Source organism: Acanthisitta chloris, unplaced genomic scaffold (assembly GCF_000695815.1).
Source record: "Acanthisitta chloris isolate BGI_N310 unplaced genomic scaffold, ASM69581v1 scaffold6459, whole genome shotgun sequence".
Classification (NCBI taxonomy): domain Eukaryota; kingdom Metazoa; phylum Chordata; class Aves; order Passeriformes; family Acanthisittidae; genus Acanthisitta; species Acanthisitta chloris.
In genome coordinates, this window is record NW_008691941.1 from 30,394 (window position 1) to 57,163 (window position 26,770).

At 34.7% G+C, this 26,770-nt stretch overlaps 1 protein-coding gene across 11 annotated transcripts in view; it reads left to right on the plus strand.

The window, feature by feature from the left end:
• The window catches only part of RIMS1 (regulating synaptic membrane exocytosis 1), a 121,804-nt gene that overhangs the window by 4,722 nt on the left and 90,312 nt on the right, over positions 1–26,770 (plus strand). For 7 of the 11 annotated variants that reach the window (XM_009082440.1, XM_009082438.1, XM_009082439.1 and 4 more), the window contains exons 4-13: positions 2,288–2,411; positions 7,963–8,009; positions 9,150–9,262; positions 10,255–10,385; positions 10,714–10,885; positions 10,999–11,155; positions 12,413–12,484; positions 17,928–18,084; positions 18,544–18,669; positions 22,466–22,528. In XM_009082440.1, the coding sequence (XP_009080688.1) occupies positions 2,288–2,411; positions 7,963–8,009; positions 9,150–9,262; positions 10,255–10,385; positions 10,714–10,885; positions 10,999–11,155; positions 12,413–12,484; positions 17,928–18,084; positions 18,544–18,669; positions 22,466–22,528 (1,162 nt within the window). Of the gene's footprint in view, positions 1–2,287; positions 2,412–7,962; positions 8,010–9,149; positions 9,263–10,254; positions 10,386–10,713; positions 10,886–10,998; positions 11,156–12,412; positions 12,485–17,927; positions 18,085–18,543; positions 18,670–22,465; positions 22,529–26,073; positions 26,152–26,508; positions 26,623–26,770 lie in introns of all 11 variants that reach the window. The other 4 variants (XM_009082435.1, XM_009082437.1, XM_009082444.1 and 1 more) reach the window with 4 other exon arrangements.

The window sequence follows — 26,770 nt, forward strand, 5'->3', positions numbered from 1 at the left end:
AAGAGGTTACCTGAAGGTGGCATATCCTTCCTTTTACATACCCAAATGTCATCTGGGCAAATTCCTGAGCAACCAGGTCTATCCTTTGATGTTGGCCATACTTTGAGCAGGGGTTATAACTAGCTGACTTCCAGAGGTATCTCCCAATCCAAATTACTGTTTCAGAAATCAATATTAAAAAGCCAAGAGATTTGCAGCGTAAGACTGAACACTTCCTATCACTGCTACAGATGTATCAGTAAGTGGGGGTAGAATGTAAGGTCCATTCCAACCCTTAAATTCTATGATTCTATGATCATAGAATGGTTGAGGTGTGTAGGGATCTCTTGACATCCCTAGTCCAACCCCACTGCTTAAGCAGAGTCAACTAGAGCAGCTTGCACAGGACTGCATCAAGTTTGGTTTTCCATATGTCCAAGTTTTGACTATCTGAATGGTGTTTTCCTGTTTCCATGCCTGTTACTGAGAGCAGAAATCAGAATATAAGTCTTTTAGATAGCATCTTAGGTGAAAAAGACAATGTAAAAGGGCTTGGCTTATCAAAAAGATAAGAGAGTTAGAACTAGCAGAAGTCAAATTTCCGTTTGGATCTAGTTTTCAGTAAGAGTAATTGGAGTCAGTTCTGCTAATCTAGCATGCTGACTATGATGATGTAATGTTTAATCATCCTGGTAATTATTTCTTTTTAATTTTGTTCTCCCAGTGGCTCTCAAAAGTAAGTAAAGCTGCTGAAGTCCTTTAAAATAGGCAACGTTGCATGTTCCTCTTCAGGATTCGTGACCATGTGACGTGTATTTTGTCTTCTTCAAAATGTGATAGATTCATTTCCCTGTTAATTAGGTTTAAATCTTGATTTTCAGTGCTACAAATTTTGCATATGTCCCTGTCATTTTTCTTAAATTTATTTTTAATTATATCGGTTGCAAAGCTGCCCACATCTTGCTCCTTCTAATGCCTGGGATGCTTTTATAAATTAAGCCAATTGTATCTGAAGAAATAAGATTTTATTTTAGGGGAAAACAACATGTTAGTTTATAGCAGTTGTCAGCTTTAAAATAGAGTCAGTTTCAGAAGAAACTTAGTCTGTTTTCACTAAGTTGCATACATTTTAAAGGAAATTCCTGTTTTACCACAACAGAATACTAAGAAATAAACATCCAAAATATTTTAAAGCATTTCAACTAAGCAGCATGGTAGAAAATTAAACTTAAGATTTTATGAAGTCTGTCATTAGCAAGATCTCATGTTTTAAGGAATGCCAAAATGCTTTGAAAGTCAGAGGAATATCCTGTGGAGTACTTTCTTAAAATACCAAAATATAGACTCTTTGGGAAAAAGGAAACAGAAAGAGAAATTGAAGCAATGTGTTTTCTTAGATCAGACTTCAGTTAGGGTAATTTTCCTTGACTTATTGACAAGTGTAAGTTTGATCATTTGGCTCATGTGTCCTCGGAAAGGAGCACAGCCAGAATCTTGAAGGGTTGTTCCTGACTGAATCTGATAAACATAAAGTCATTGTCAATAAAGTTAGTTATCTGTGGCATCAGATAGTAGTTGTGAATTTTTTACTGCTTCATATGCTGGAGTATAAGAGTGTAAACTTACCCAATGGTTCCTGCAGCTTAATTGTGTATTCTGATCTTTAGACACAATACTTTAAGATTTTCACCTCTTTTATAATATGGCCAAAATACAATATAATGTACATCTATTTAAATTTCAGACATGACAAGCTGCAAAAATTATCTAACTAACTTTGAGTTCATGTTTCCTTTGTGTGTCCCCCTAACATCCTCAGGAAATAAGGACTCACTCCTTACTTTTATTTTGGTATGTTTGACACAGACACTGAAGACTGTCCTTTTTGTAAAGAAATCAACATGCAGAGTGTATAAATTGTAATAAAATACAATTATTTTTACAGGCTTTACAGTAGGCATTTGTATTATTCATTTTTACAGATTAACCTAGGTTCCAAGTTTATTACTGGTAGTTAATAAATGATCTTATAAAAAGACTCATTTCATCGCACAATAACATGTCTGGTATTAGTGTAGAAATACTCAATATGTTTGCACAAGTGGTTTATTTAATATGTTTTGTGTATACAAATTGTAGATGTGTTCAGCAAAAGGAGCCTTGATAGTGTCTCAAAAACCTGTTTTTGGGTTTCTGCACAGCTTTTTTAATTAATTTGGGCCATGGTACTTGGGTTTATAAATTTCATCAATGTTTTGTACTTTGTAAAAGAATATGATAGTGAGATAAACTTCTCTTTAAATTCAAGGGGATGAAGTTCTAGAATGGAATGGTAAACCCTTGCCTGGAGCTACAAATGAAGAAGTTTACAACATTATTTTAGAATCAAAATCAGAACCTCAAGTTGAAATTATTGTTTCAAGACCTATTGGGTAAGGCTAAAGACTTGATTTTAAGCAAAGTTATTGCCTCTGCTAATGGGACTATTAAAGGCATTATTTGTGAGTTCTTAACTTTTTATTGCTTCATATTGGAATATGATTCACTTGCTATTATTGGCATTCTGTGTATTCTGTTTTCTTCACTACCATTTACAATCTTGGATCTTTGCAGTGACATATATAGAAGTATAAATGTTTTTGTTATGGTCAAAGTACTCTGAATGTTTTTGACAAGTGGCAAAGGAAAATTGATGGGTTAAGAATACCTGTGCATGAAAAAACCCCTGTTTATCAGGCTTTCACCTTCACTAGAATAACTCACATAGGTGGTCATGAGTAGAAGGAAACATTACAGGATTCTGATAAGTTGATGCCAGTAGGATTTTAGACTTTCTTTAAAGAGCTGAAAAGGTGAAACACAACTGTTAATTGAAAAGATAACTTCAGTGTTAAACCAATTGAATTATTTTACTATCTAATCTAAGAGCTTCAAAAAATGAAGTATAACTTGACCACATTCCAGTGACATATTCCTGGAGATAAATTGAGAGAAAATACTACATGTTTTTGAAGTATGAAAATCAAAGAATTTTTACACTAAAAAAAGTGCTCCCAGAAATAGTACCAAAAAAATGTAAAGTTTTGCTTTGTATGACCCATGCATACTTTTTCCATAGATAGGCAAAAATAGAGCACATCAGATTGTGCTTTTATTTTGAGATAAATGGAGTCTTGGCTTGGAGGTTTTTACATAGTATAATAACACTTTTCTTTATTCTTTTAGAGTTGTGTCTCTATTGATTTATTTTTTCCTTTCCTTGAGACCTGGGTTGGATTTTGTTTTGATTTGTTGGTTTTTTTTTTAATGAGAAGAACAAACAAATATCCCAAAGTGACTAGAGCATATACCTTCGAAATTTAAAGCTAGTTCCTTTTTTTCCAGCAGTAATGAGCCAAAATTCAGTTGGTTTATATCAGATTGGGATTTATCTGTCTGTCATCTTAAAATAACAAAAAATTTCAGACATTGTACCACAAAGGAAATCTGGATATATGTTAACAAACAAAAATATACTGCACAGGGTTTTCTTTTTCTACTTTTTAGAATTTCTAATTTTTAGAATTATAATCTATGTAAATTGTGTTTCCTAATAGAAAATGGTTTGCTTGCATTAATAGATTACTTTGGTTTTATCCAAGCTTCACCTTGTCTTATTTTCTAAACTATGTGATTGTTTAAAATTTGTGACAGGGAATTTGATTTCCTCTCATTCAACAAAACTCATGTATCAAAGTTTGGTGGGTACTGTCCATGCTGACTCAGCAAAATTGAAGCTGCTTTATACAGCATTAAGTGATAATCCATTACAGCTAAAATTCCTGTGAGGGAATAGGTTCCCGAAAGGCCTGAAATATGGTATTTTGTCTACATAATTTAAATGTTTTCATCTCTCAGTATTAATAATGCAAATAATGTACCAGCACTTTTAATGGTCTTGATTCAAAAATTCCTATCATATTAGGTCTAAAAAGCCAAAATATGGCACAGGTTGGCTTAAGTGAATAATGGAAGGATTGTAAGCCCACAAATTAGACTGCCCACAAATTAGACTGCAGTTACAAAATTGCTGTCTAAACAATTTGCTCAGTCTTGTAAATTTGGACTTCTGTGTCTACCAGCAAATGTAATTTTGAATAATGGCTAATTGTAGGATGTTTATTAGAGAAAAATATGAAACACGTAACACTATTAGCAGCTGAAGGCATAACAACAGTAAACAGTATAACCACAATGGTGCCGTGAAAACTCCATAGAAACTAATTTACGCTAATGCTAATGACTGTGACACAAGGTAGATAAGAAACCTATAAAAAGTAGAATTAATGGGTTGGCTATCTACATATGAGGGGAAGAATTACCTATGAATATGCATACAGTGTGAGAGGTGGTTAACACAGGACAGCATAGAAAATCCTCTGGCAATATGCTCTTTGGAGAAGAAACGTGGCATGGTAGCTAAGTCACCACATCGTGTGTGCTCAGGTGAGGTCTATGGGATGGTGCAGGTAAACCACATTTTTTTTCATTTGTCTCTCGTTGTCAGATGCTAGCTGTCTTTGCCTGGATTTCCACAAGTAGTCCTGCCAGAGCTGTTATTTCTTTGATGTGATTCAGCTACTCTGTGCTGGAGTTTGGTTGAGGTTGAGCCTCTGTCATAAACCAGACAGTACTGAACTCCTGAGAGCAGCTCATGTAATGCAATTAGTGCAAACTGCAGACTGATCTCCAGGTTCTGGTGGGAAGGAATGGTTTTGGAAATAGCAGGATGAGCATCGGGGAGAGGTACTCAGAAACTTTTTAAAAATCTCTAGTGTGTAGAAGATGATACTTCTGTCCCTAGAGCTACCTAAAAAAATACGGGTTGCAACCACATTTGAATTTGATTCGTCTTCAGTGATCAACCTCTTGACTATATCCCTCAGAGAAATTATAGCTGTGTTTTATGATACAGTGATCCTCACAAACCCAGGGTATAGTTTCAACCTAAGGTAGAGTTTGGTTTAATTTATGTATTCATTGATGTGTGAAAGGATCAGACATAAGATAATTATTTATAACATCAGCTAAGACCACAAAAATACCTTTACCTTCTGAGGTAGAAACAGAAAGACCAAGTTTGATGTCTGCAGCTCTTTACTGGATGTGTGTCTGACACTACTTTTTTCAAGTTCATATTATTACAAATGGGGAGCAAAATTTTGTTACTGTTTTAGATAATCAGTTATGTAACTTTGCACTTTGATTTTACCATTTTCTTTGACCTGCCAAGTTTTGAATATTTTTAAGTCATAGTTTAGTATTTCTTTTGGAGAGCTTTTTTTGTAAATCAAAGTGAATATTTTCTGCAATCCAAAAGTAAAAGCAAGGTAAATTAAGACTAATTTTCTTATAGAAAGAGTTTTAGATTATAATTTCTTTTTAGAATTTTCATTCTTTAATTAAAATATCAACATTTTAAAAATGCTATACTTGATAAAGTCTAGTACTCCACTTACTTTTCTTGTGTGTGTGTTAAATTGAAGAAATTATTATGGAAACTGGATTATTGAATTTGTAAAAAAATTCAGAATTAATTAGAATACTCTGCCATAAATTTACTGATCATTGCAATGCTGCACACTTTATTTATTTATCTGCTTTTGTGACTTGCAGTTCAGTATGGTGCTGTAATTAATCAAGATAAATACATAGGGAAGAGAGTTCCTAGCAATACTTTGTGCACACATACATGAGCATGCACACACACACATGCATAATATGTATCTATACATCTAAAAATGTATCTAAATAATATATGTCTTATATATATAAATTATATGCATTTTTAACAAGCTGTTCATTGTACTATAAAGTTTTGGAGATTTTAGGCAACATTTTTATTGCAAACCATATATTTTCTCTGGAATTGAAATTTATGTTCTAGCTTCCAGTGTTTCTGTCACTTTTTCATAGAAATTTCAAGGAGTTTAGAAAAATACATTCTAAAAATTGTATTTTTCATTCGTTCCTGTCTGATAAGTAAAGTTAGGAAAGATATAATTATTTTTGTCATTTATCTCTCTTGTGAGGATGTCTCTCTTGTCCTCTCTGGTGAGGATTTTTGGACCACCAGTTCTAAATTAAGAAAGAACTCTCAACCACTTTTTTTTTCCATGTGGCATCTTAATTCCAGTACCTGTTTTGACCTATTGTAAACTCGGTGGATCTGCATCTCATGTTGATTTATTATTAGGCCTTTCTGTGTTGGTCTAATAGTGTGAAGGTGCCTTTACATAAGTCTGAATCAATTTTAATTGCTTATATGTGTAATTAATGTTTGAGGTTTATTTTTGATCTTCTTTTTCTACTGAATTGTTGACAATACAAGAAGAAAAAATCGAAACAAAAATTAATTTTAGTGTCTTTCTTCAACCACCCTGGGGTTATGGAACTTGACACTTCAGGTGGCACTTTCCATGTCAAAACACTCCTTGCACATATGAATCTTTGTTTAGATATCCTAAATGTTCATATTCTAGCCCAAGAAAACATTGCAAACTTAACATTGTGTTGAAGAGAAAAAACTGTTTGAATATGGTAAGTAAATGTTTGAGACTGTTGAGAAATGCCCTGGAAATTCTGCCCTGGAAAGAGAGAAAATGTTAAGATTAAGAAGTCTGCACAGATTGTTTAATCTGGTCATGTGTTTGTAACATAGTACTGTCCCCTGTCATGAATGACTAATTCAGTTATAGTTACAGTTTGAGGAAAGCACATTACTCTTGACTTGCAAAGACAGGACAAGGAGACACACATTCTTGTTTAGTGATGTGAGGTGTAAGCTGATATGACAGCATTAACTCAGAGCTGAAGTAGTCTATTCTAAAATACAGACACAATAAGTTAAATTGCAGGACATGAAAAGTGAATTTAAGGCTAACTGATTGGGCACTGTTGCATTCCTTTTCTGATACAAGTGTCTGTTTCCTTTTTGTAAGTGACTTTTATATACCTAGGAGTCTTAGTTTTATTGACTTCCAAGTCAGTAAGATAGTGTTTCACTGAACAGACAAATCCCTGAATACCTTTAAAAAGCTCAACTATAGACTTACAGTCTGGTAAATGTTCTTCAGAAATGTTATTGTAGATTCGGTTTTGGATAGTTTCAAGTAATTCACTGAAAAAGCTTTGTTTCCGTTTTCCTACTCTGCTGCTTTGCCAAGTTTTGTACAATACCAGTTGTTTCTTGCTCTTGCAATGTATTTTCAATGATGGCTGAAAGTAGAAGAGAGCCAGGAGCTAGCACCATCCAGATTTTGATGGAAGAGTAAATTTGTTGATGACAAAATCTTGTTAGATGTGTGTGGACTTAACCAATTTGATTTTTGCTTATACCTGTATCTGAGCTGGGTATGTGTATGTTGAAAAATGTCCATATCCAATTGTAATATGGTTTGATGGTTTTTTGTCCTTTGGAGAAATGCATTATTCCTTTGTTTGCTTAACATTGCTAATGTTATTTGGTTTTCTTTTCTTTTCTTTTTTTTTATTATTATAAGACATTTTCGTCCATTTCAGTCTCTGAACTCCTTGAGACGTTTGTATAAAAATTACTAGTGAGTTAATCTTTGTCTTATTGTTTGGTTTTTTGTTCCTCAAAAAAATAGTTGAACATCCATAGCTGTACTTCCTTTTGCCACCTTTCTCTTCCTAAAAGCTCTCTTAGTGTATTGTTCTGGTTGTAAAACTACCATGTAATCCATCCACAATATTAATGTTGTAGTGCTCATACTGTTCCTTAGCCTGAAAGAAGTAGTTTGCATTAATAAGATTTTCATGAGTGTTAGTGGAAAGTATGTCTTTAAATATTTCCTCTTTCTTTCCTTGTAACCTATTAGAACAGAAACAGATCTGTATTTCTAAAAAACTGTCCTAGAAATGTATTTGTCACAGCCAGAGGTCATCTCTGTTGTTTCTAATTACTGTGTGTTCACATTTTAGTGATATTCCACGGATTCCCGAGACTTCTCACCCCCCATTAGAGTCTAGTGAGTACACACCTCGTTCCTTTCTCATAACATGATCTTGCACCCAGCACAGTTCTTTCGGCTATGAACTTTCAGAAGGATAATCACTGGAAATCACATTGGCTCTGAGGTTTTTGTGTGATAAAAGTCAATGTGTTTTGGTCTTGTGTGTTAAATTTGAAAAAAATATAGATTTTATTAAAGCTATACAGATTTCAAATGTTAGCAGAATTGTTTTACCTTCTTCTATATCTTGTGTTGTTAGTACCAGAGTTGTGTGCATGCTATGGCCCAAAACAGTCATTTACTTGCCTTAATGTAAGAGAAAAAACAGGTATAAGGCATTGCCAAAGGTACAAATGCTGTCAGGATTTCACCTCCACCATCCAGCATAAGTCCAGAGTTCTTATTTCTCTTTTTCTTTACGAGAATTGTTGGTTAGGTGAACTTTTGTGTACCATACTTCAGAAGAATGGTGGTTTTTTAACTATGCCATTTGAACACTGTCAGCTAGATTATGTGAGGGCTGTGGCTCCCAGTCCTTTCTCATCTGAGCCTTTTCTGAGATGCAACTAGAAACCTTCCCTGGGACAGTGTCCCGTGTGCTCACTGAGTGCTGTTACACCTGTCACGAGCAGATCCCAGCACTGAGGGCTCTGTTTCACTGGGGGAGAACTGGTCATGCCCTGCAGTTGCTGCGACATCCTCCATGCCAAATGCACGTCCTGCACATCTTCCTATTAAAATTTCAGAGGTTGCCAGGAGTGCAATCCATACAACAGGTGTGATTTATTCATCAGAGATTTGAGATCATAGAATGAGAATAGTTTGGGTGGGAAGGGAGATGTGTAGTTCTGTCAGAGAACGATATTTTATTAAAACACTTGCTATGGTTTGCCAATGATGTATGAAGAATACTTCTTTACATGTTATTTCAAATAAAACAAAAAACAAAAAATGACAAGTTTAATCTGGAGTAAGGGTAAGCAGGAAATCTTTTCACCATGCTGTCTACATTGGTTTAAATTCTATGTATAAATCAAGTTATAGTGTGTATAAATACAAACTTTATACCATTTGAAGTAAAAGCAGTTTATAAGTTATCCAAATTTGCTTCAAAATTTTGGATGGTAAGTTCATGTGTTTCTTATGTGTTTTTAGGTTCAAGTTCTTTTGAATCTCAGAAGATGGAAAGGCCTTCTATTTCTGTTATATCTCCAACCAGCCCCGGAGCCCTACGAGATGCGCCACAGGTCCTACCGGGGCAGCTTTCTGTGAGCATATTTTGTTTTCCTTGAGTTGTTAATGGAAATCTGTGAAGTGCTGGTCCCTCAGCCCTGCACATTCCCAAGGTCTTTTGGGAGGTCATGAGAAATGTCTGTTGGTAAAAAATAATGTCTTTCAAATGTTTTTTAATACCCTCTGTATGTACTCACAAGCCATCGCTGTAATCATAGCAGAGGAAAAGTATTGTCTTAATACACCAAAGAGCACAGGAATTTACATTGACAGGAATCCATAAAAGTGCCTAGTAACTTGTCATCTTGTAGCCTCTGCATTGAAAGTGGTGACTTTTCTGTACATTCCCATTAATCTGCAGATAACAAGCATAGTATCACTTTATTTTCTTTATGGGAGCATTTAAAGAGCTGTGTATTTGTTAGGTGTTACACTGTTCAGTAATACATTTTAACTTAGATACATCCTGGAACTGTCTCTAATACTAATTGAAGTCCTGCTTTTTAAATGTACATTCTTATAGTTTTTATGTTGATCTTATTAATATCTAAGCATACAGCAGGCTCGACAAAATCATAACTTATGATCCTCTTAAATAAATAGCTGTATATTATGTTTTTCATAAGAATCTTTGAAAGGGTTTCAAATCTGAGTGGATAGATTTGAAATATGCCTTGAGTTTAGCTGCAGTCAGGGCTTCCTATTTAATGTAGCTTTTAAGGTGCAGAGTTAAGACATATGCTGGTTTAAATGCACTCACAGACAAAAGATTATTCAGTGAGTACAGTAAACAATGTAAGTACAATCAGGCATCACCATTTTATTCCTCTGTGGTAAATATAAAAGTCTTTGTATATATCATCATCTTTTCCATCTAACTTAATTAAATATTAAGGGAGTTGAAATAAAATATATCTCATTGTCTCTTGGAAAAATCAATGGTTACTTTTACATTGTGGTTATTGTGATGCAGTCTGAAAAATCTGAGTTTTCTCTATTTTCAGTAATGTTAACTTGATTCTTGTAGGTTAAACTCTGGTATGACAAAGTGGGACATCAATTAATAGTAAATGTTCTGCAAGCAACAGATTTGCCACCAAGAGTAGATGGACGCCCCAGAAATCCCTATGTAAAAATGTATTTTCTTCCAGACAGAAGGTAGTAGTACTACAGTTTAGAAAATTGTGTTGTAATTTGCCATGTATTGAATCAACTTTTACTGAATGCTTATGAAGTGAAATACTCCTTTTTCTAACTTGTTGTGGCTAGGTTAATTATTAGAAAAAAATTGCTCTTGAATCATGCAAGTCAGTATCAAATTAACTTTGTGGACTTTGGTTTGAATGTGATCCAATGTACAGCAAATATCTTTTTCTTTTAGCCATTTCTCAGATCAGAAAGAATGAAAACAGTTAAGTTCTGATGAGTAGATGATATCTTGTGATTTGTCTCTGCAAATAATTTACAACAAATATTTCTGTTCCAGTGATAAGAGTAAAAGAAGGACCAAAACAGTAAAGAAAAGTCTAGAGCCAAAATGGAACCAAACTTTTCTCTACTCACATGTACATCGTAGAGATTTTAGAGAACGAATGCTTGAAATAACTGTATGGGATCAGCCAAGAGTGCAAGAAGAAGAGAGTGAATTTCTTGGAGAGGTGATGCACACAATCACATTTCTTTGGAGTTATACATATGCATATGTGTGTTTTATGTGTGTTTAGGTGTGTACTTGGAAAGTAAAATGAAATCTTGATGTTTTTTCTACTAGATTCTTATAGAGCTGGAGACAGCACTTTTAGATGATGAACCACATTGGTATAAGCTACAGACACATGATGAGTCTTCACTACCTCTGCCTCATCCATCACCTTTCATGCCAAGAAGACATGTTCATGGTGGAGAAAGCACTAGCAAAAAGTTACAAAGTAGGTTCAAATTCCATTAAGGTCTTTCAAATTTTAAATTAGAAATGCTGGATATGGTGTAACGGTATTTAAAGTCCATATGCAAGATAAAAATGCCATTTCATAGTCTTTTAACACAGCAAAAATGTGAGGCAGAAAAGAGATGTAAATTAAGACAGTATGGCATGCCAGGCTTCCACCTGTGATGTATAGCTGTAAAGTGTGTGAAACCTGCTAGAATTGATTTGGTTTTCAATAGCAAAAGAAATTGTTAAAACATTTGTTGGCACGAATTTCATTTTAAATAGAAAGATGGAGGTCATAATTTTTAGATACTTTTTTATTGATTTAAAGCATTTTCTCTTTCTAAAAAAAGGAAATCCTTAAAGAACTACAAGGCTTAAAAACACATTTTACATCAGAAAGTCAGTCTCAGCCTTCAGTATACTCATTGTACAATCAGACAAGGAGTGTACTTTTACAGCAAAGAAATTGTGTGCATGAATTTGGGAGGTACATCTCTTCTCATGAGCCTGATGTCAGGTTTGTACAAGGCCTGTTAAAAGAAGGAATGTATTGAAACATTTGAATCTTATAGCTTCTCTCTTCATTCAGATTGATTTCAGATTTGTTTAGAAATATGAAGGGCATAGGGGATTATTTTAAAATACATTACTAAGCTATTTTTGGGATTTTTCTTAAACATGGAAGTAATTCACTCCAGCCAATGTGTAGGAAATCTGTGCACATTAAGGAATGAATTTTAAATATGTAATACTGCTGTAATTGCTGCATACATATCCAAATGGAGAATATGTATAGAGAGAGCAAATTAAAGTTTAGTTTTCATGATACACTGGAGTTTTTCTAAAATCTAGCAGTGCTGCTTCCTCTTCCTCTCTCTCACCATATGCTCCCACATCTCCTTTCCTGGTCAACAAGCTTATTCAGCTTAGTCACTAAAATAGCACAAAAGTTTTTTGTTTCCTTTATTTGAGTTTCACTTTTGTAGGCTTAGTGAGATAAATTATTCTAGTAGAGGATTACTGAGGACTTGAGGGATGGAGAAAGGGAAATGAGACTGCAGCATCTGTAAGATGTTAAATTGGCTCAGCTGTCTGTGAAATGTCTAGTCAGTCACTGCAGTTTGCTTCTCCTCCTCTATTGTTTTGACTTAAAATCAGCTTTTGAGTTTAAGTAGCATGCTATATGAAGATATTCTTACATTTTATAACACGAAGAGATGTTCAGGTGTTTGTTTACCTTACTGTTGTGCAGGATCTCGGCCAATCAGTGATAGTGACATCTCAGATTATGATGTTGATGATGGTATTGGAGTTGTTCCTCCAGGTGCGTGGATGAACAGCATGGTCCTGCTTTCTTCTTCCTCTTCTTTTTTGCTTGTTTGTTTTTGTTTCTTTATAGCATTTTGGAATATTCAGGATACTGTTTTTGGAGAGTGTGTTGCGAAAAAAAAAGCAGTTTTCCTGATTATTTCATTAAACCTGTCCTAAGTTGTGGTGAATTAAAAGATTCTACTATTCATTCACTTATATTTCTTTTGCATATCATTCTTCATATGTGAACCACTAGTTGGTTCAAATTGTTTAATTGCCTAATGCATAACGCTGCAAGCATTATTTAAGATATAAATTTAATTTTAAAAAACCCAGTTTAAAATAGTAATTTATATTTCACTGATTATTGAAAACATTTTTTTATTTGCTTCTTGCTATTTTTGCTTCTTGCTTGAAACTTGGATATAATGCAGTCTCCCATGGACTTTACTGATAATGCATGGCTGTAGCTTGAGGTGCATGTAGCATGGCTATACCTTTTATAGTTTCCATAAGCCTTCATGAACTATCATTACCCTAAATGTTCACAAATATATACTGTTAGAGACTGTCATGGTTTGAATTTTAGTTGAGCATTCCTTACATACTGAAAATCCTGATGACCATCTTGGATACCACATTTTTCTAGTGCTATTTGATTGTTGCCACAAGTCAGATAAATATGTTTCCCAAGTGTCCCAAACTAACTGAAGAGTCACTATGTCATTGCCAGCACTAATTCAGGTTTTTTTGTGGATCTTCATGATGAAAATCACTGAAGTAAATCATGGTAGGATTTGGAAGGATCTCTGTCTTCCTGATCTGTTTAAAATAATCTCACAATTTATTTATCCGTTGTATAACCATACAAATAAATCACATATTTTATTAATGCAGTATCATTGTGATGTTCACTGAGCCAGATTCTCCTTCCTTTAATGCTGATTAGGCTCTTTCCTAACTTTTATACACTTAGCACCTGAGTTGCTAAGAGGGGAAATTTGTTTATGTACCTCTAGTTATGATATTTAATTTGATATTTTTACACCAGCAGAGAGCAAACATTTAAAATGAAAATAAATCATAGTATCTAAATATTTTTTCTGTTTCTTTTATCTTTTTTTTTTTTTTTTGGTAGCTGACAGTGCAGATATTGGCATATTTGTGCAGATTTACTTGTATTTAAGATTTCAGTATACTGTATTAAGAACTGGTACTTAGCTGCCAAGTCCTTCAAGGCATCCAGTTGAAACAAATAATTTTCCATTTGAGAGGAAATGTTCAAAATGATTCACCTGAATGCAGTGGACTCTGTTTACTGGGTCAGCACTTGAGCAACTGATTCTTATTGCAAGTTCTTGGGACTCCGTGCTCAGGTGTGCCTTTGACAAATGCTGGGTCCAAACTTCCTTAGAGATCACTGTACAAAATAGCAGGATTTAACATTTAGAATTGGATTTACAATGAGCTGAGAGTGTCCAAACTGAAAATTGAAGGGCCTGGTGAGAAAAATTCAGTTAGTTGACCTGACCAAGCATGGATTTGTCCATTTTGAGTTGAGTGAATGAAAACATTTGTTCACAATTTAAGTGGAATTCATCTGTCTGTGATTCCTATGTGAAGTGGATATACAAATAAATGTGGTGGTTTTGTTTGCACATACAATTTGAATTCTTCAAAGGGGGTTAGACTTTAGGCACACAGGGGCAAAGAAAATTTGAGTCATCAGCCACAAATATATGACCACCTAGACAGCATATGGAAACATGTTTTGCAGTAAGACCTGGAAAAGATTGCCAGTCCCACAGTCTGTAGAGCTGATCAAGAATCTTAGGCACAGGTTCACAAATGTGACTGGAGACCAACTTCATTTATGCATTTCTACCTTCCTGTCCAACCTTCTTTACTTATCACATTGCTAAATGTCTAAGACTTTGGACTGCTCCCTTCATTTGCACTGAATGAGCAGTGCAGTATATTCTCCATCTGAAAGTCTCCTCTGTTAAAACTAACAAGTTTTGCCTGCAAGTTCCTTGTTCTGCTGCAGGGCCTTTACTCCTGCTCTCCTCCTGCCCTTTAGTACCAGCACCCTGACTTACACCCCAGCTCTTGTCTGGCATGTGGGAAGGAAGAGTGAATATCCATAAAAAGAGGAATGTTGAAATATTTTGGCTAATTTAACCAACATTGGAAATCCTTAAAGCTCTAATTTCAAGTGTTTTACCAATTGATAAGGCAAATGCAGTATTAGAATTTACTAATAACAAATAAAATTATTTCTCAAGAGGTTTCAGCAGCTGCAAAGAATCACTGCTTGTCAATGGAAGTAGACTGATATGTCAAAAATAGTGGCAGTTTGATCAATTCCAGAATATTTTAAGAAAAGTATTTTTCCCTTGTCATATCACAAATCTATCTTATCTTTCATGTAATTGTACCATCCTCATTTTTTATTATTATTATCTTGCAGTAATACACATATCACTTTTTTATCAGCTCATAGAACTGTTCATAAAAGGAGTTTATATCAACAGCTGAAAGTAACTTTAATTTGAAGCTCAGCTTTCACAAAAATTATTTTGACAAGTTTTTGTGGTGTGCTGACATCTATTTACATGAAAAAAATATAATTTAAAATCTCTTAGCCTCTCCTATTATGAAAGGTGCTCAAGCATCTTAAGTATCTTTGTTATCCTGAGCTGGTCTTGTACCAGTCTCTCCGTGTCCATTTTGAACTGGGCAACCCAGTACTCCAGCAGGGTCAGTAAAGGATTTAATAAAACCCAGACATGTTTCAAGGCCTGTTTGTTTACCCAAAACTTCAGTAGCTTTCTTAATTAAAAAGAACAAAAGCTGATTTACAGTTTGCAATGTTACAAAGGGTATTTTTAATAGGCTCTATTGTTTGTGCTATGGGTAGCTCTTCAGAACAGTTTATGTTTCTATCACTTGTAACCTGTATAAATGGTTGCTTTGTATTTACCTTCCTCCTGTAGCTGCAGGGGGACATCAACACCATACCTTGATGTTGTTTGTATTGTCTTTTAAGAAAAAAAATAATTCTGGTATCAAACATTTTTAGAATCCTTTCCATCATCCATCCTGCATCCATTTCCTATCACACCTGACAGTTTCCCATAAGTAACTGAGAAACTTCTTCTGCATAAACTACCATAAGCTTGATTGCTGCTTTCATGCTGGTCCATGCAAAAATTTTCTCTGCTCACCCTGAAGAGCACAGAGCCTTTGTATTTGAGGATATGAGGAAATGTTACTGTTGCTGTCACTGTCATGGTCACTGTGAAAGTATGGATGCAATTTGACCAACTTGACAATACTGGAGCTGATACTTAGGATAATTATGAGTTGCTATTGCTCTGTCTGTTCTGTAAGCTTTGTGTACACACACTGTATAAGTTTCAGGTATTGTTGCCTTGATAGCTTGGCTATGAAGCATATATAGTATAAAATCGTGTTTCTATGCCAGATTTTTAAGTGTACAGGATAATCCTGGGTGAAATTTTTTAGGCAGACTAGAAATACTCCAGAACTATATTTTAAAATGAAATTTACATGTAATTTTTTAATATTTAAAATATATGTATTTCAGTACAATCGCCTAAAGCTTGGAAAGAAGCTTTGGATTACTTTGATTTTAGTGTTGAATAAATGTAAACTACTCTTTGTCATGATAGAGATGACAGGATTTTATCTAACACAAGCTGGTTTGAACAATGAAATATCTTTTAGCACATACAGCTTAGATTTAGTCACCCTGGGAAAGGGAACACATCCAGATTTTGTCATGTGTAGTCATTTTTTCCTTCTCTGACCAAACTCCTAGACATTCTCTGCAGCAATCCTAGTATGTGAGATGAGAAAAATCTCCATTCATGTCCTGAGGGGTTCAGTTTTTTGTTTCAAAATTTGCACCCAATCAGAGGAATCCTCATGTCTCTCTGTAATTTTATCATAGAACTCTGAAACACTCTGTCAGCAGGTAAGGTGCTCCAGCATCACAGTGCCACAAAACCCGTGAAACATCAGAGTCCTTCTTTGTTTAAAGGTTGAAAAACCTCAGTAGATACTTTCATGCATGTTGTCAGACGTTACAGGGCATTAGATTACCTTGGTAAACTGTTGGGCATTTTGGGAAAAAAGTCTGAATGCTTCCTTGATGTTTGTGGTCAGGGTCAGACTTGCAACTGAACAGCTTATTAAATGTCCATGATCAAGCCTAATACAGGCTCTGTATACAGGCCACACTTTTAAAAGAGAGCTATAGTAACTTGGTAGAAGATCAGAGAACTAAAAGAATTATACAAATTATATAAAATATGAAAAAGAAAACCCAAACTTAAAACTCTGTAAGAAGATCCATAAAAAGTGCAATGGTATTAATTTATCCAATTGACAATTGAGTGATGAAAGCATAGTATCTTCCTGTGTGAAAGATTTCTGGTACAAGCTGGTTTTTTCAGCTGAACAAAATAACACATTGCAGGAATTTCAATGCTAGACAAATTCAGAGAAGCGACAAAATTATTATTGTGGAATCTAAGCAAGAATTTGAGAAGTGATTAAGGGATGACTTTTTCTATCATTAAGGGATTTTCTGTCAAAGGATTCTTGTAATCTAATTTAATGTCTAGAAGTGAGCAAGTGAAGTCTGAGCAGATCTCTTTAGGCTCTTTTGGAAAGATAACAAGTACCTTTTGAGAGCTGTTGTCTTATTGAGCTTCACTGTCTGTTTTGTGATGGGATTCAAAGTGTATAACTAGGCAGTGTGCCACATGGGAAAAGGCACAGCAATATCAGTGATTCAAAATGTACCAACATTCTGCTGAGTTGTTTTTTTTAAATCCTGTGTAAAAACTAACTGCGAGAAACTTTGCAGCTTATTCACAGTATTTGGAAAAAATGTTCAGCAAAGCATGGAACACCCAGTATTCTGTACAGTGTACTCTAAATGTTAGTAATTTTTTTAAATAGGTGGCTTTGGCCAAGTTCAGTAGAGCATCTTATTTAACTGGAAAAGAGGCAGAAAGATGCTTAATATATGGGCAGTCCTCTGTGAGTCTATGCTGTCAGGCAAGTATGCTTTCTCCATTGTTAGATAAGGTAAACCTACACTGTTTAGATTCCTTTCAAATATTTGCTATTGTATGGCAATTTTTGAAATACAAGATACCCCAAGTCAAAAAAAATATTTCAGTCACCTCCTCCACTACGTCCAGTGCATAATGAAAATCGTAGTTTTTCAGTCTCTGTACGTGTAGACATTTAAAGGTAATGCTAGTAATTTATCCTGCATGATACATCGAGATACAACAGCTGAGTGATGACTTTGGAGTTGTGTAAATGTTTAGTTATGTGCTCCTGGAAAACTAGCCATCTGAATTCTTTCCAAACCCAGACCTTTATTCTCTAATTTCCTTTTGTTACCCTCTTGCCAGTAGGTTATAGGTCTAGTACTAGAGAAAGTAAATCCACAACGCTAACTGTGCCAGAACAGCAAAGAACAACACATCATCGTTCACGTTCTGTGTCTCCTCACCGTGGCGACGATCAGGGCAGGCCCCGTTCACGTTTACCAAATGTGCCATTACAGAGGTAGGCATCACAAAGCTTCTCTTGTTCAGCAATTTTCCACTACTTTAAAGCTTTTTTTGTTAGGTTTTTTTTTCATATCTAATAGCATAGTATTTGAACTTGATTTATGCTTTTATTAATCATTCAAGGGCACTCATGGGATGAATCCTAACTTTGTAAGACATACCTCTTCTTACTGATATTTACTCTGTGATTCATCATCTGTGTACCGTAACTAATACGAAGGTTTGGATTTTTTATTTTCAGTCAGTGGCTGAATATATGAAGCCACTTCATTATGTTTGTTGGATGATAAATAGTGTCATGTACAAATTGTATAATCTGTACTGGCATTCTTTTAGAAATCATGTTTTAACAATTCACTGATTGAAAGCTTCCTTCAACCAACTTGCACTGCAATCCATTGAGCTGTGTTATTCATGAGAAAACAGGATCATCATACATATCTCTGCCTTTCAGGAGTTTAGATGAAATTCATCAAATGAGAAGATCACGTTCTCCAACTAGACACCATGATGCCTCCAGAACTCCGGTTGATTACAGATCCAGAGAGATGGATAGTCAGTATTTGTCTGATCAAGAAAGGTACATCGTCAGCTGGAACATCGAAAAAAGTTTACAAATGTCTTTGTTGGTTTGCCTGCTTTTTGAGTTGTCACTGGAAATGTGACAGCAGTGGGGAACAGAGAGAAGTCATCCTAACTGGCTGATCTAGTGCCATGGTTAAATTATCTATGCCATTTTTCAGTAAAACCACACACTGGGTTGACAGTAATAGCAGCTGTCTAGACTAATGATTCTTGGGTGTTTGTCCTAGAGTGTTCTGCTGAGTTTTCTTTGGTGAATGAAGCCTAGAGATTTTTGGTAGAAAACCAGAAATCTACGTGTATGCCTTAGCTATTCTTCTAACTCAGAATTTACCCATTTTGGTAGCCAGCAAAATACCAGGCATGCATTCCTATTAGTTGGGACTTGCATGTGCTATGATTTGCATTCATATTCTTATAGATTTCAGACATCTACATAAGCAGTTTCACAAGATCTTATGTGACATTCTGGTGAACTTGGTACAGTACTCAAACATTACAGGAATAGTTGCGGTGCTAGTTGTAATTTGTAAAAATTTCCAGTCTTAGATGTGTGACACGTACACATCTCTCCCTGGAATACGTGGAGTGGCTAGACTCCTCAGAAAACACTTGGTCCCTCCTAGTAGGAACTGTTTTCAGGTATCTAGGAATAATATTCTGATAAAATGGAAGAAACTAGAATTTTTGTTTAGTTTATAGCTGAAGAAAATTAAAAAAGGTATTTCAGTTCAGTATTTGTGAAACTCAATTATGACAGTCACATAGATATCAATGATTGTGGGTTATTGTTTACTTAAGAAAAATCATGCAGCTAATATATAATGGCAGACTCTTACCATTAAGATCAATTGTCTTAGTAATGTCTTTGATTTCCTTTTTTTCTTGGCAGTAAGAAAGCATTTGTTATCACTAAGGATGGAAAAATCTTTCCAAATTATCCAGTAAATTGAATACAGAACATACATATCATAGTGATGTGGAAACATCTAAACAGTAAATCATAAAACTCTCTGGAAATCTATGTCCAATTTTGAATCAACATAGAGATTGAATAACAGATGTCTTTTGCAGTTAAACTAGTTCAGTTTTGTATATGATCTTGCCTGGTTTACTTCTGTACTATGGTAACATATATATGGGAATTAATGAGTTATTTGGAACATTTTGAAATTCAACTTGATAGGCAAGAAGTGTGTACAGAATTGACTAAGTTGGACTGTTGCACTGAATTTCCTTTCAGAAGTGAATTAAATGCTTCTTAAATGTAGTAGTCAGATTTATAGTTTAGCTAATTGAAGTAATATCCACTTTTGGCAAATGTACTGTGTTATTACAAGTAATGACATAGTCAAAAGATTTCTGAAGGTATATATTGAATAGATTTGTTATTCAACAGGTTTGAAGAGGAAGAGGCTTCAAAAAGTAGCTTATGTCCGTAGAAATGTTGCCAGTTATATGTCTAGAAATTGGTCTTTGAGTAAAGCCTCAAACCATGACATAACTGGTGATTTATGCGTGGATTGAAGCTGGAGAGGAGCAGGGATTATATTGAGGTCTTCTTGGGGATAAACCATCAAACCAGAGCCACAACAGCATCAGGCTGCTGGATTAGTTCAGAGAAGTGAGACAGACCAGTTCAGAAAACTTCTTCAGAAGTTGAAAGAGAAGGATGTATGTGGCTTATTTACAAGATTTAAAGATGGGTCCATATACTGACTCTCCTTGAACAATAACCTTGTCTGCAGTGATTTCCTTTTTCCCATTTTTCTTTTCATCTTTTCCCCAGATTTATCAGTTATGGAGACTGTTTAACCCTTGCAGGATTCACTGGCTTTCAGTACATAAGAGCAGCGTCATAAGAAAGATAAAACCAGATATTTTTTGAGGAAAATTCTCTGTCACAATCAAGAATTTTAGAAAAAAATCTTAAAGTACTATGTATTAGCATCAAGGATAGTATAGGTATTGTGTTGTGCATTTACCAAACAAGTACATTCACATAGATAGTTAATATAAACTAGGTTTGAAAGTTGAGTAATTAACCAATAGTTACATGGCAGAAATTCCAGCTGCTGATTACTTATGATCATTTTCTTAATGATCTGTTATTGGTCCCAAATTAATATGGTTATCCTGAAGAGATCTTTGTAAAAATAGTTCTTGTAAATCTTACAAAAGCATCTGGTGTGATAAATTTCCAATGGAATTGGTTTGACCACCCTAAGTTTTTAGTATACATTTATATACATATATACACATGTGTGTATATATATAAGCTGTTAGGAAAAGCATTTTATTAGAAAATTTATTAGACAACTGTGAGTATCTTCTCACATTATTGGTGTTCTACCCTGATGGATTCTTTTGCTTTGTTTTTTAAAGTGAAGATGGTAGATTTGTTATTTTATATCACTTTTCTGGATGAATTTTATATTACTGTTTGTTATGGGCCAATTGCAATAGATTCTCTTTGGTTTAGCAAAGGCGAAGCAAGTATTAATGAAGTACCTTATGATTTCATGTGGACTTTCCATCTACTTCGCAACTCTAAAGAAAAATTGTACTTTTTTTCTGAAAATGCAAGTTTGTTTGTAATTTGGAAACCTGGCATATGGAATCTAAAAATTCAGTTCAACTTTAGTACATTTTGTTGCATCAAAGTCAGGCTAGTGGCTTCAGATGCAGTAAAATCTCACACCTGACTCACAGGCCATTATTTCAAGCTGCCCAGTTTAGAACTTTAGATAAATATTGCCTATACTGCATCTATGAATTGGAACATTTTATAATGGCATGAAGCATAAAACACATTGAACAAATGCTGCTTTATCTGTTTTGTAATCTCTTCTCTCTTTTTTTTTTTTGCTATAGTACTTCATAGGATTCCCTGCTCCTTTTAAAATTAGCATGTTTCCATGAAATTTACCTTTAATCTCATATTTGTGATAATTAGGAGGTTTGGAGCTTGTCCTTTCTGATTGTGTTCAAGTGCATAAAACTACAAGATTAATTCAAGGGATATTTCATATCATAGCCATATTTCCCACAGGCATAAATATGTATTAATTTTACCATCTTGCTGGCTGTAGTATGTGTTTAGTTCCAGTAAATGAAAAATAGAATAGATGGCTGATTTTCCTTAATTTGAAATGATAGCAGGCAAAAAGTCTGATGGCTGATTAGCATTTTTTTTTGTTTCTTTAGGATTGCATTACAAAATACCATCAAAGCTATGAGTCAGAATTTATGTTTGACAAAACATAGTATTTCCAGTGAACATGTATTTTTGTTTTTCCTGTAAGGATGACTGGGCTACTCTTCCCATAAATGGATCTGCAGTAAATCATTATCAAACCCTCCCTGCTTTTTCATGTATGATTGGCTTAGGAAGCCAGAAAACCCAACCCAAAACAAATAATAAGCTTTGTTTTTCCTGAGGTATTTTTTCATAATTTAGTTCATGAAACAAGAGGTTATTAGAAAACTGTAGCCATTTTATGTTTTTGTTTTGTGATGAAGAGCTCTGAAAAAGTAATTCTGAATTTTAATGACAAGCATCAGAAAACTAGGTGCCATGCTACAAGGAACTTGTTAAAAATGTAGTTATTAGAGGCATTTTTTGGCTCATATTCTTTGAGAAGTGCAGTCTTAGTCTGAACATTATCAGACTGCCTGGGTGGATGCTTCTTGTTTCTTTTTATGTTTTCATTTGCATATCATTGCCATAACCCATGTCATCTAATGCTTCATAATTATATCTGTTTCACTCACCACCCATCCTGTCTGTGCAGTGAGCTTCTTATGCTGCCCAGAGCAAAACGAGGAAGAAGTGCAGAGTGCCTACATACCATCAGGTAAATACAGGAATTTGGTAATCATGAACACATCTGGTTAGTTGTCTATACTTTGTGTGCCCAACCTTTTTTTCCATGGTGGTATTTAGTCCCACTTCCAAGTACACTGTGATCCAGCTGTCAGCTGTTCTTTTTCTGTATGTTTTAATTCAGCTTGAGATGTGTATATATGTTTGTGAACCTCAGTAGTAAGGGATAAAGCAGTTGAAGAAATTCTGTTGTGCGGTTGTATTTTGCAGTAGATTTTCCGTCTAGTCACAAAAGTTCTGATCTGCCAATGCATGATAGCATTGTTATAATTTCAAACATTCACTTTTAGTTGGTTTTATGTTTTCTTTTGTTTGAATTTTTATGTTTATATTATGACCATGCACAATTGAACCACCTTTACTTGTGGCACCTAATCTCATCCTGATTTAGGCACTTGTAGAGAAAAAACCCATAGATTTATGAGGGCTTACCAGGAATCCAATATTTGAGGGGTCTTGTATTACTTGGCTTGCATCTAAAACTTGTTCTATAAATTGGATCCAGATATAAACTCTGTAGTTTGAGCCCAACTTCAGTATTCATTAATCTCTCGCTCCAAAGCTTGGAGCTACTCATCTCACCATTTCCCAGTGTTGTGAAACTACTCAGGACTGAAATATCTTCATCTAAAAAAATCAAATTCTGCTCCCCACCCCTTGCTTTTTTTTCACCATGACTGTTAACCTTGTTAAAAATACATGCCAAATTGCACAGAATATCTTCCATTTAGAAACAATAAAAATGTAGGTTGAAGTTAAAGTAGTTAACCATTCAACTACTTCAACCATTAGTTAACCATTTGTCTGTTTGGGACCTGAGTGTTGCTAAGTTTTATGTCAGTGGTATATGTTCGAAACCATCAAACTTAAAACCATGTCATCTAGTGCACTTATTCATTTACTTACTGTAGGATTTCCCCCCTACAAAGTAGTGTTTGTTTTGTGTAATATACTTTGGCTTGCTTTAATTTTCATCATCAAATTTGAAACAGCATTGAAGATGCTGTGATAAAGTGTTGTAATAAGGCACAGTAGTATATAGCTAAAATAATAAATCATTGAATCATGGAATCATCGAGGTTGGAGGAGGCCTCTAAAATCATCAAGTCCAACTATTAACCTGCCACTCTGCTTTAACCCCTAAGCCCTAAACCATATCCTCCAGCACCAGAACCAGACACCTCTTAAAATCAAGTATGAAAAAACTATGAAGCCTTTAAAAAAATTTGTGAAGCTGTTAAATTAAAATTTAAGTTTTTATTACCAGTACAAAGATTTTCATTCTCATACTTCAGCTGTTTGAGGCATTTTCCTCAAGATTTTAGATTTTAAAGATTAATAATTTATTTCACTCCCTCTTATTTTTTTCTGTTTATTGTCAAATAAGAGCAATTTTTCCTGCCTCCTTCCTATGTCCTTTCTGCTGCATCTTCTATTGCTTCAGCCCCCTCCTGCCACCAGCCCTGTGCTTTCTTCTTTCCCTCTTAAAGATCATAATTGTCATTAGAATTCTTCAATGACAATGCTTAAATTCTCCCTTAATTAATGAGGTAAATATTGTATTATGAATGTTTGATGCACTTTGCCCAGCCATTATAGCTTTCCAATAGTTTTGCAAATCATCTCAACATTCTGGTCAGGTAACCAGCTGAGAGTTGTGCGTGGGCAGCAGTAGAGTTAGGTAAACATGACACTGAATTCAGAGAGTACAGCCCTTGCTTGCCTTTTTCCTTATTCCATTCGTTGCTATTGGGATTTTATGATCTAAAACCTAACAAATTCACCCTTTTGAAGGAGTAGTAACAATATACTATAAAACAAAATGGTACTTATAATGAAATATTGAAGGTGAATATAAAGGCAATAGAAAAATATAGATTGATTTTAAAAAATTTAACTCCCAGGCTTATGCAGCCTAATCCCAGATAATACCCCAAAATTGCCAATATCCATTCTTGACTGAATAACTTCAAAAACAGTTTCAACAAAAATTTGTTTTATACCATCTTTTGTCCCTGCTTGTTTCTAGTGGCCTGGCATTTATTCATGTTAGAAATATTAGAAGGCTTTATCCTTGTTTCCTAGGCAGCTTACTAAATAATGGTTTGATTAGTTGTCGAGACACCTTCAGCTTAAAATAGGAAAGAAATGTTAAGAGCTCCATGTTAAATGTAAGAAATACCAATATCAGGTCATCTGAGCTACAAAGTTAAGATATACAGTCAGTTTAAAACACCAGTTTGGAATAATTCTAGTCCTAGCTGTCCATCCTGTCCATCTGTATGCAATTATGGACTAATTGCAGAAATGGTGGAAAGGTGTGTACCTATGCTATATATCATGGGTTGTTATTCCATGTCTGAGGTCACTCCTCTTTGTTTGGTAATATCTGCTTGTATCCCAGCATTGACCTGATGGAGAATCATTCCTTTATTCCTCCTTTGCAAACAGTGACCTCTGATAGAGGTGTCACCAGTGATGACTACTAAACCCCTACAAGAAGGATCAAAGCTCTTCTGATAGTTCCCTCAGTGGTTTACAAACACTAAGGTTGACAGAGAGTTGTTTCATCTGTCTGTGACACAGTCAGGTTTGTAATGTTGATCTGCTGTGTCTAGGTCCAAACCTTAACAGGAATCAAAATATCCTGTTAGGACAGAGTGTTCTTGAAGCTGCAAAATCCTCAAGGCTGCTGGTTCTTCTCCTAATAGCACTGCAGCTGTGTCGTGGTAGGGTATGTGGAAAATTGTTAGAATTTTGTTATTAACCCTTAACCACTAAATGGCCATAATTCCCATTCAGCAGCCACTGTCTGCCTGGAATCCTCTCTCTTGTTCAGTGGGCAGAGCTGGATGATAAACATTTCCTGTTCTAAAATCTGTGAAACTATTAGACAGTTATCGTGTAACACCTAAGTGCTGCTGTGCTGGCTGATGTAGTAGATCTCCAAAGTTTTTTAATTAGCTTATTATTAATAGCATTTAATTACTGGTATATTTTGATCCTGATCCACTGCTTTCAAAAGACTTCCACATTCAAAAAAGCCAGACGCTAATACATCTATAATTAAATTTGTGATACTGTTTATCTCTCTTTATCAAGCTTTTCGTGCTTAGCTACTGAAGAGGTTAAAGTCTCTGTAGGTCTAATTAAGGCATTGCTAAGAAATAAAGAGCAAATCTAATATCAAATCCTTTACAACACTCTGTATATTTTGATTCAAAATATCTATAAATGGAATTTAGATTACTTTCATTTCAAGGAAAACATCTGAGCTGTACTAGTATTTTCATGAGTTCATGCACTGTATTAAGAAAAGTGTAAATCCAAAAAATGTTCCCCCCAGAGTAGTCAAGAAAAACATATACTGAGATATCTACTGATATGGCTATAAAATGTAATAGAATATTATGCATTTATTTTCTGTTCTGGTCAGTCTTGGCTTGCTTTTACCTGTCTTTTTATTTCTGGCATGTTTTTGTGTTCTGTTTTCTTTTCCATCCCACTACATTCAAGAAGTTCTGTTAGGCACTATAAAACATTACCACCCAAGATGCCTTTACTAGAAAATGGTACTCATTGGAACCTGTACAGGTAAGAATTATTTAGAGTCCCATTTTAGTAGCTAGCTCCCTTTTTTTAAAAACAAGCTTGCCTTGTTAAATAAAAAAAAAAAAATCCCCAAAAAACATTTAATGTTTCATACATTTTTGTAACTGAGAGATAAGGAATAAAATCCTAAAATAACCTCATGTTATTGTTTAAATGAACACCTATGTTACAAAAAAAAAAAACCCCAAACCAAAGTACTTTGTATTGAGTGGAGTTGTCTTCACTGTTATAATTATATGTTGCATGGTTTTATTTGTTACATTCTGTTGTTTATGTATAAGAGTTTTGTTACATGTCAAATTTATTTTCATTTTGTTTAAATAATTTTAATTTACAAAGCTCAACTCTTCCTGCATGCGCTAAGACCAAACCCGTGATTAGACAGGATATTTCACTCCTTCATGATTGCCTTAATTCACGAATATCGAAATTTGGAGATGATCTACTGGTTAGGTAAGAACCTGAGGATTAATCCCCCCTCCTGTTTGGTATCTAATATGGATTTACAGAATAAATGAGCTTCACTGTAAAGGGATTTCACATGACATATAGTGTATCACATTCTTTTATGTTGGCTTGAGATTTACTGCTGTTAATAATA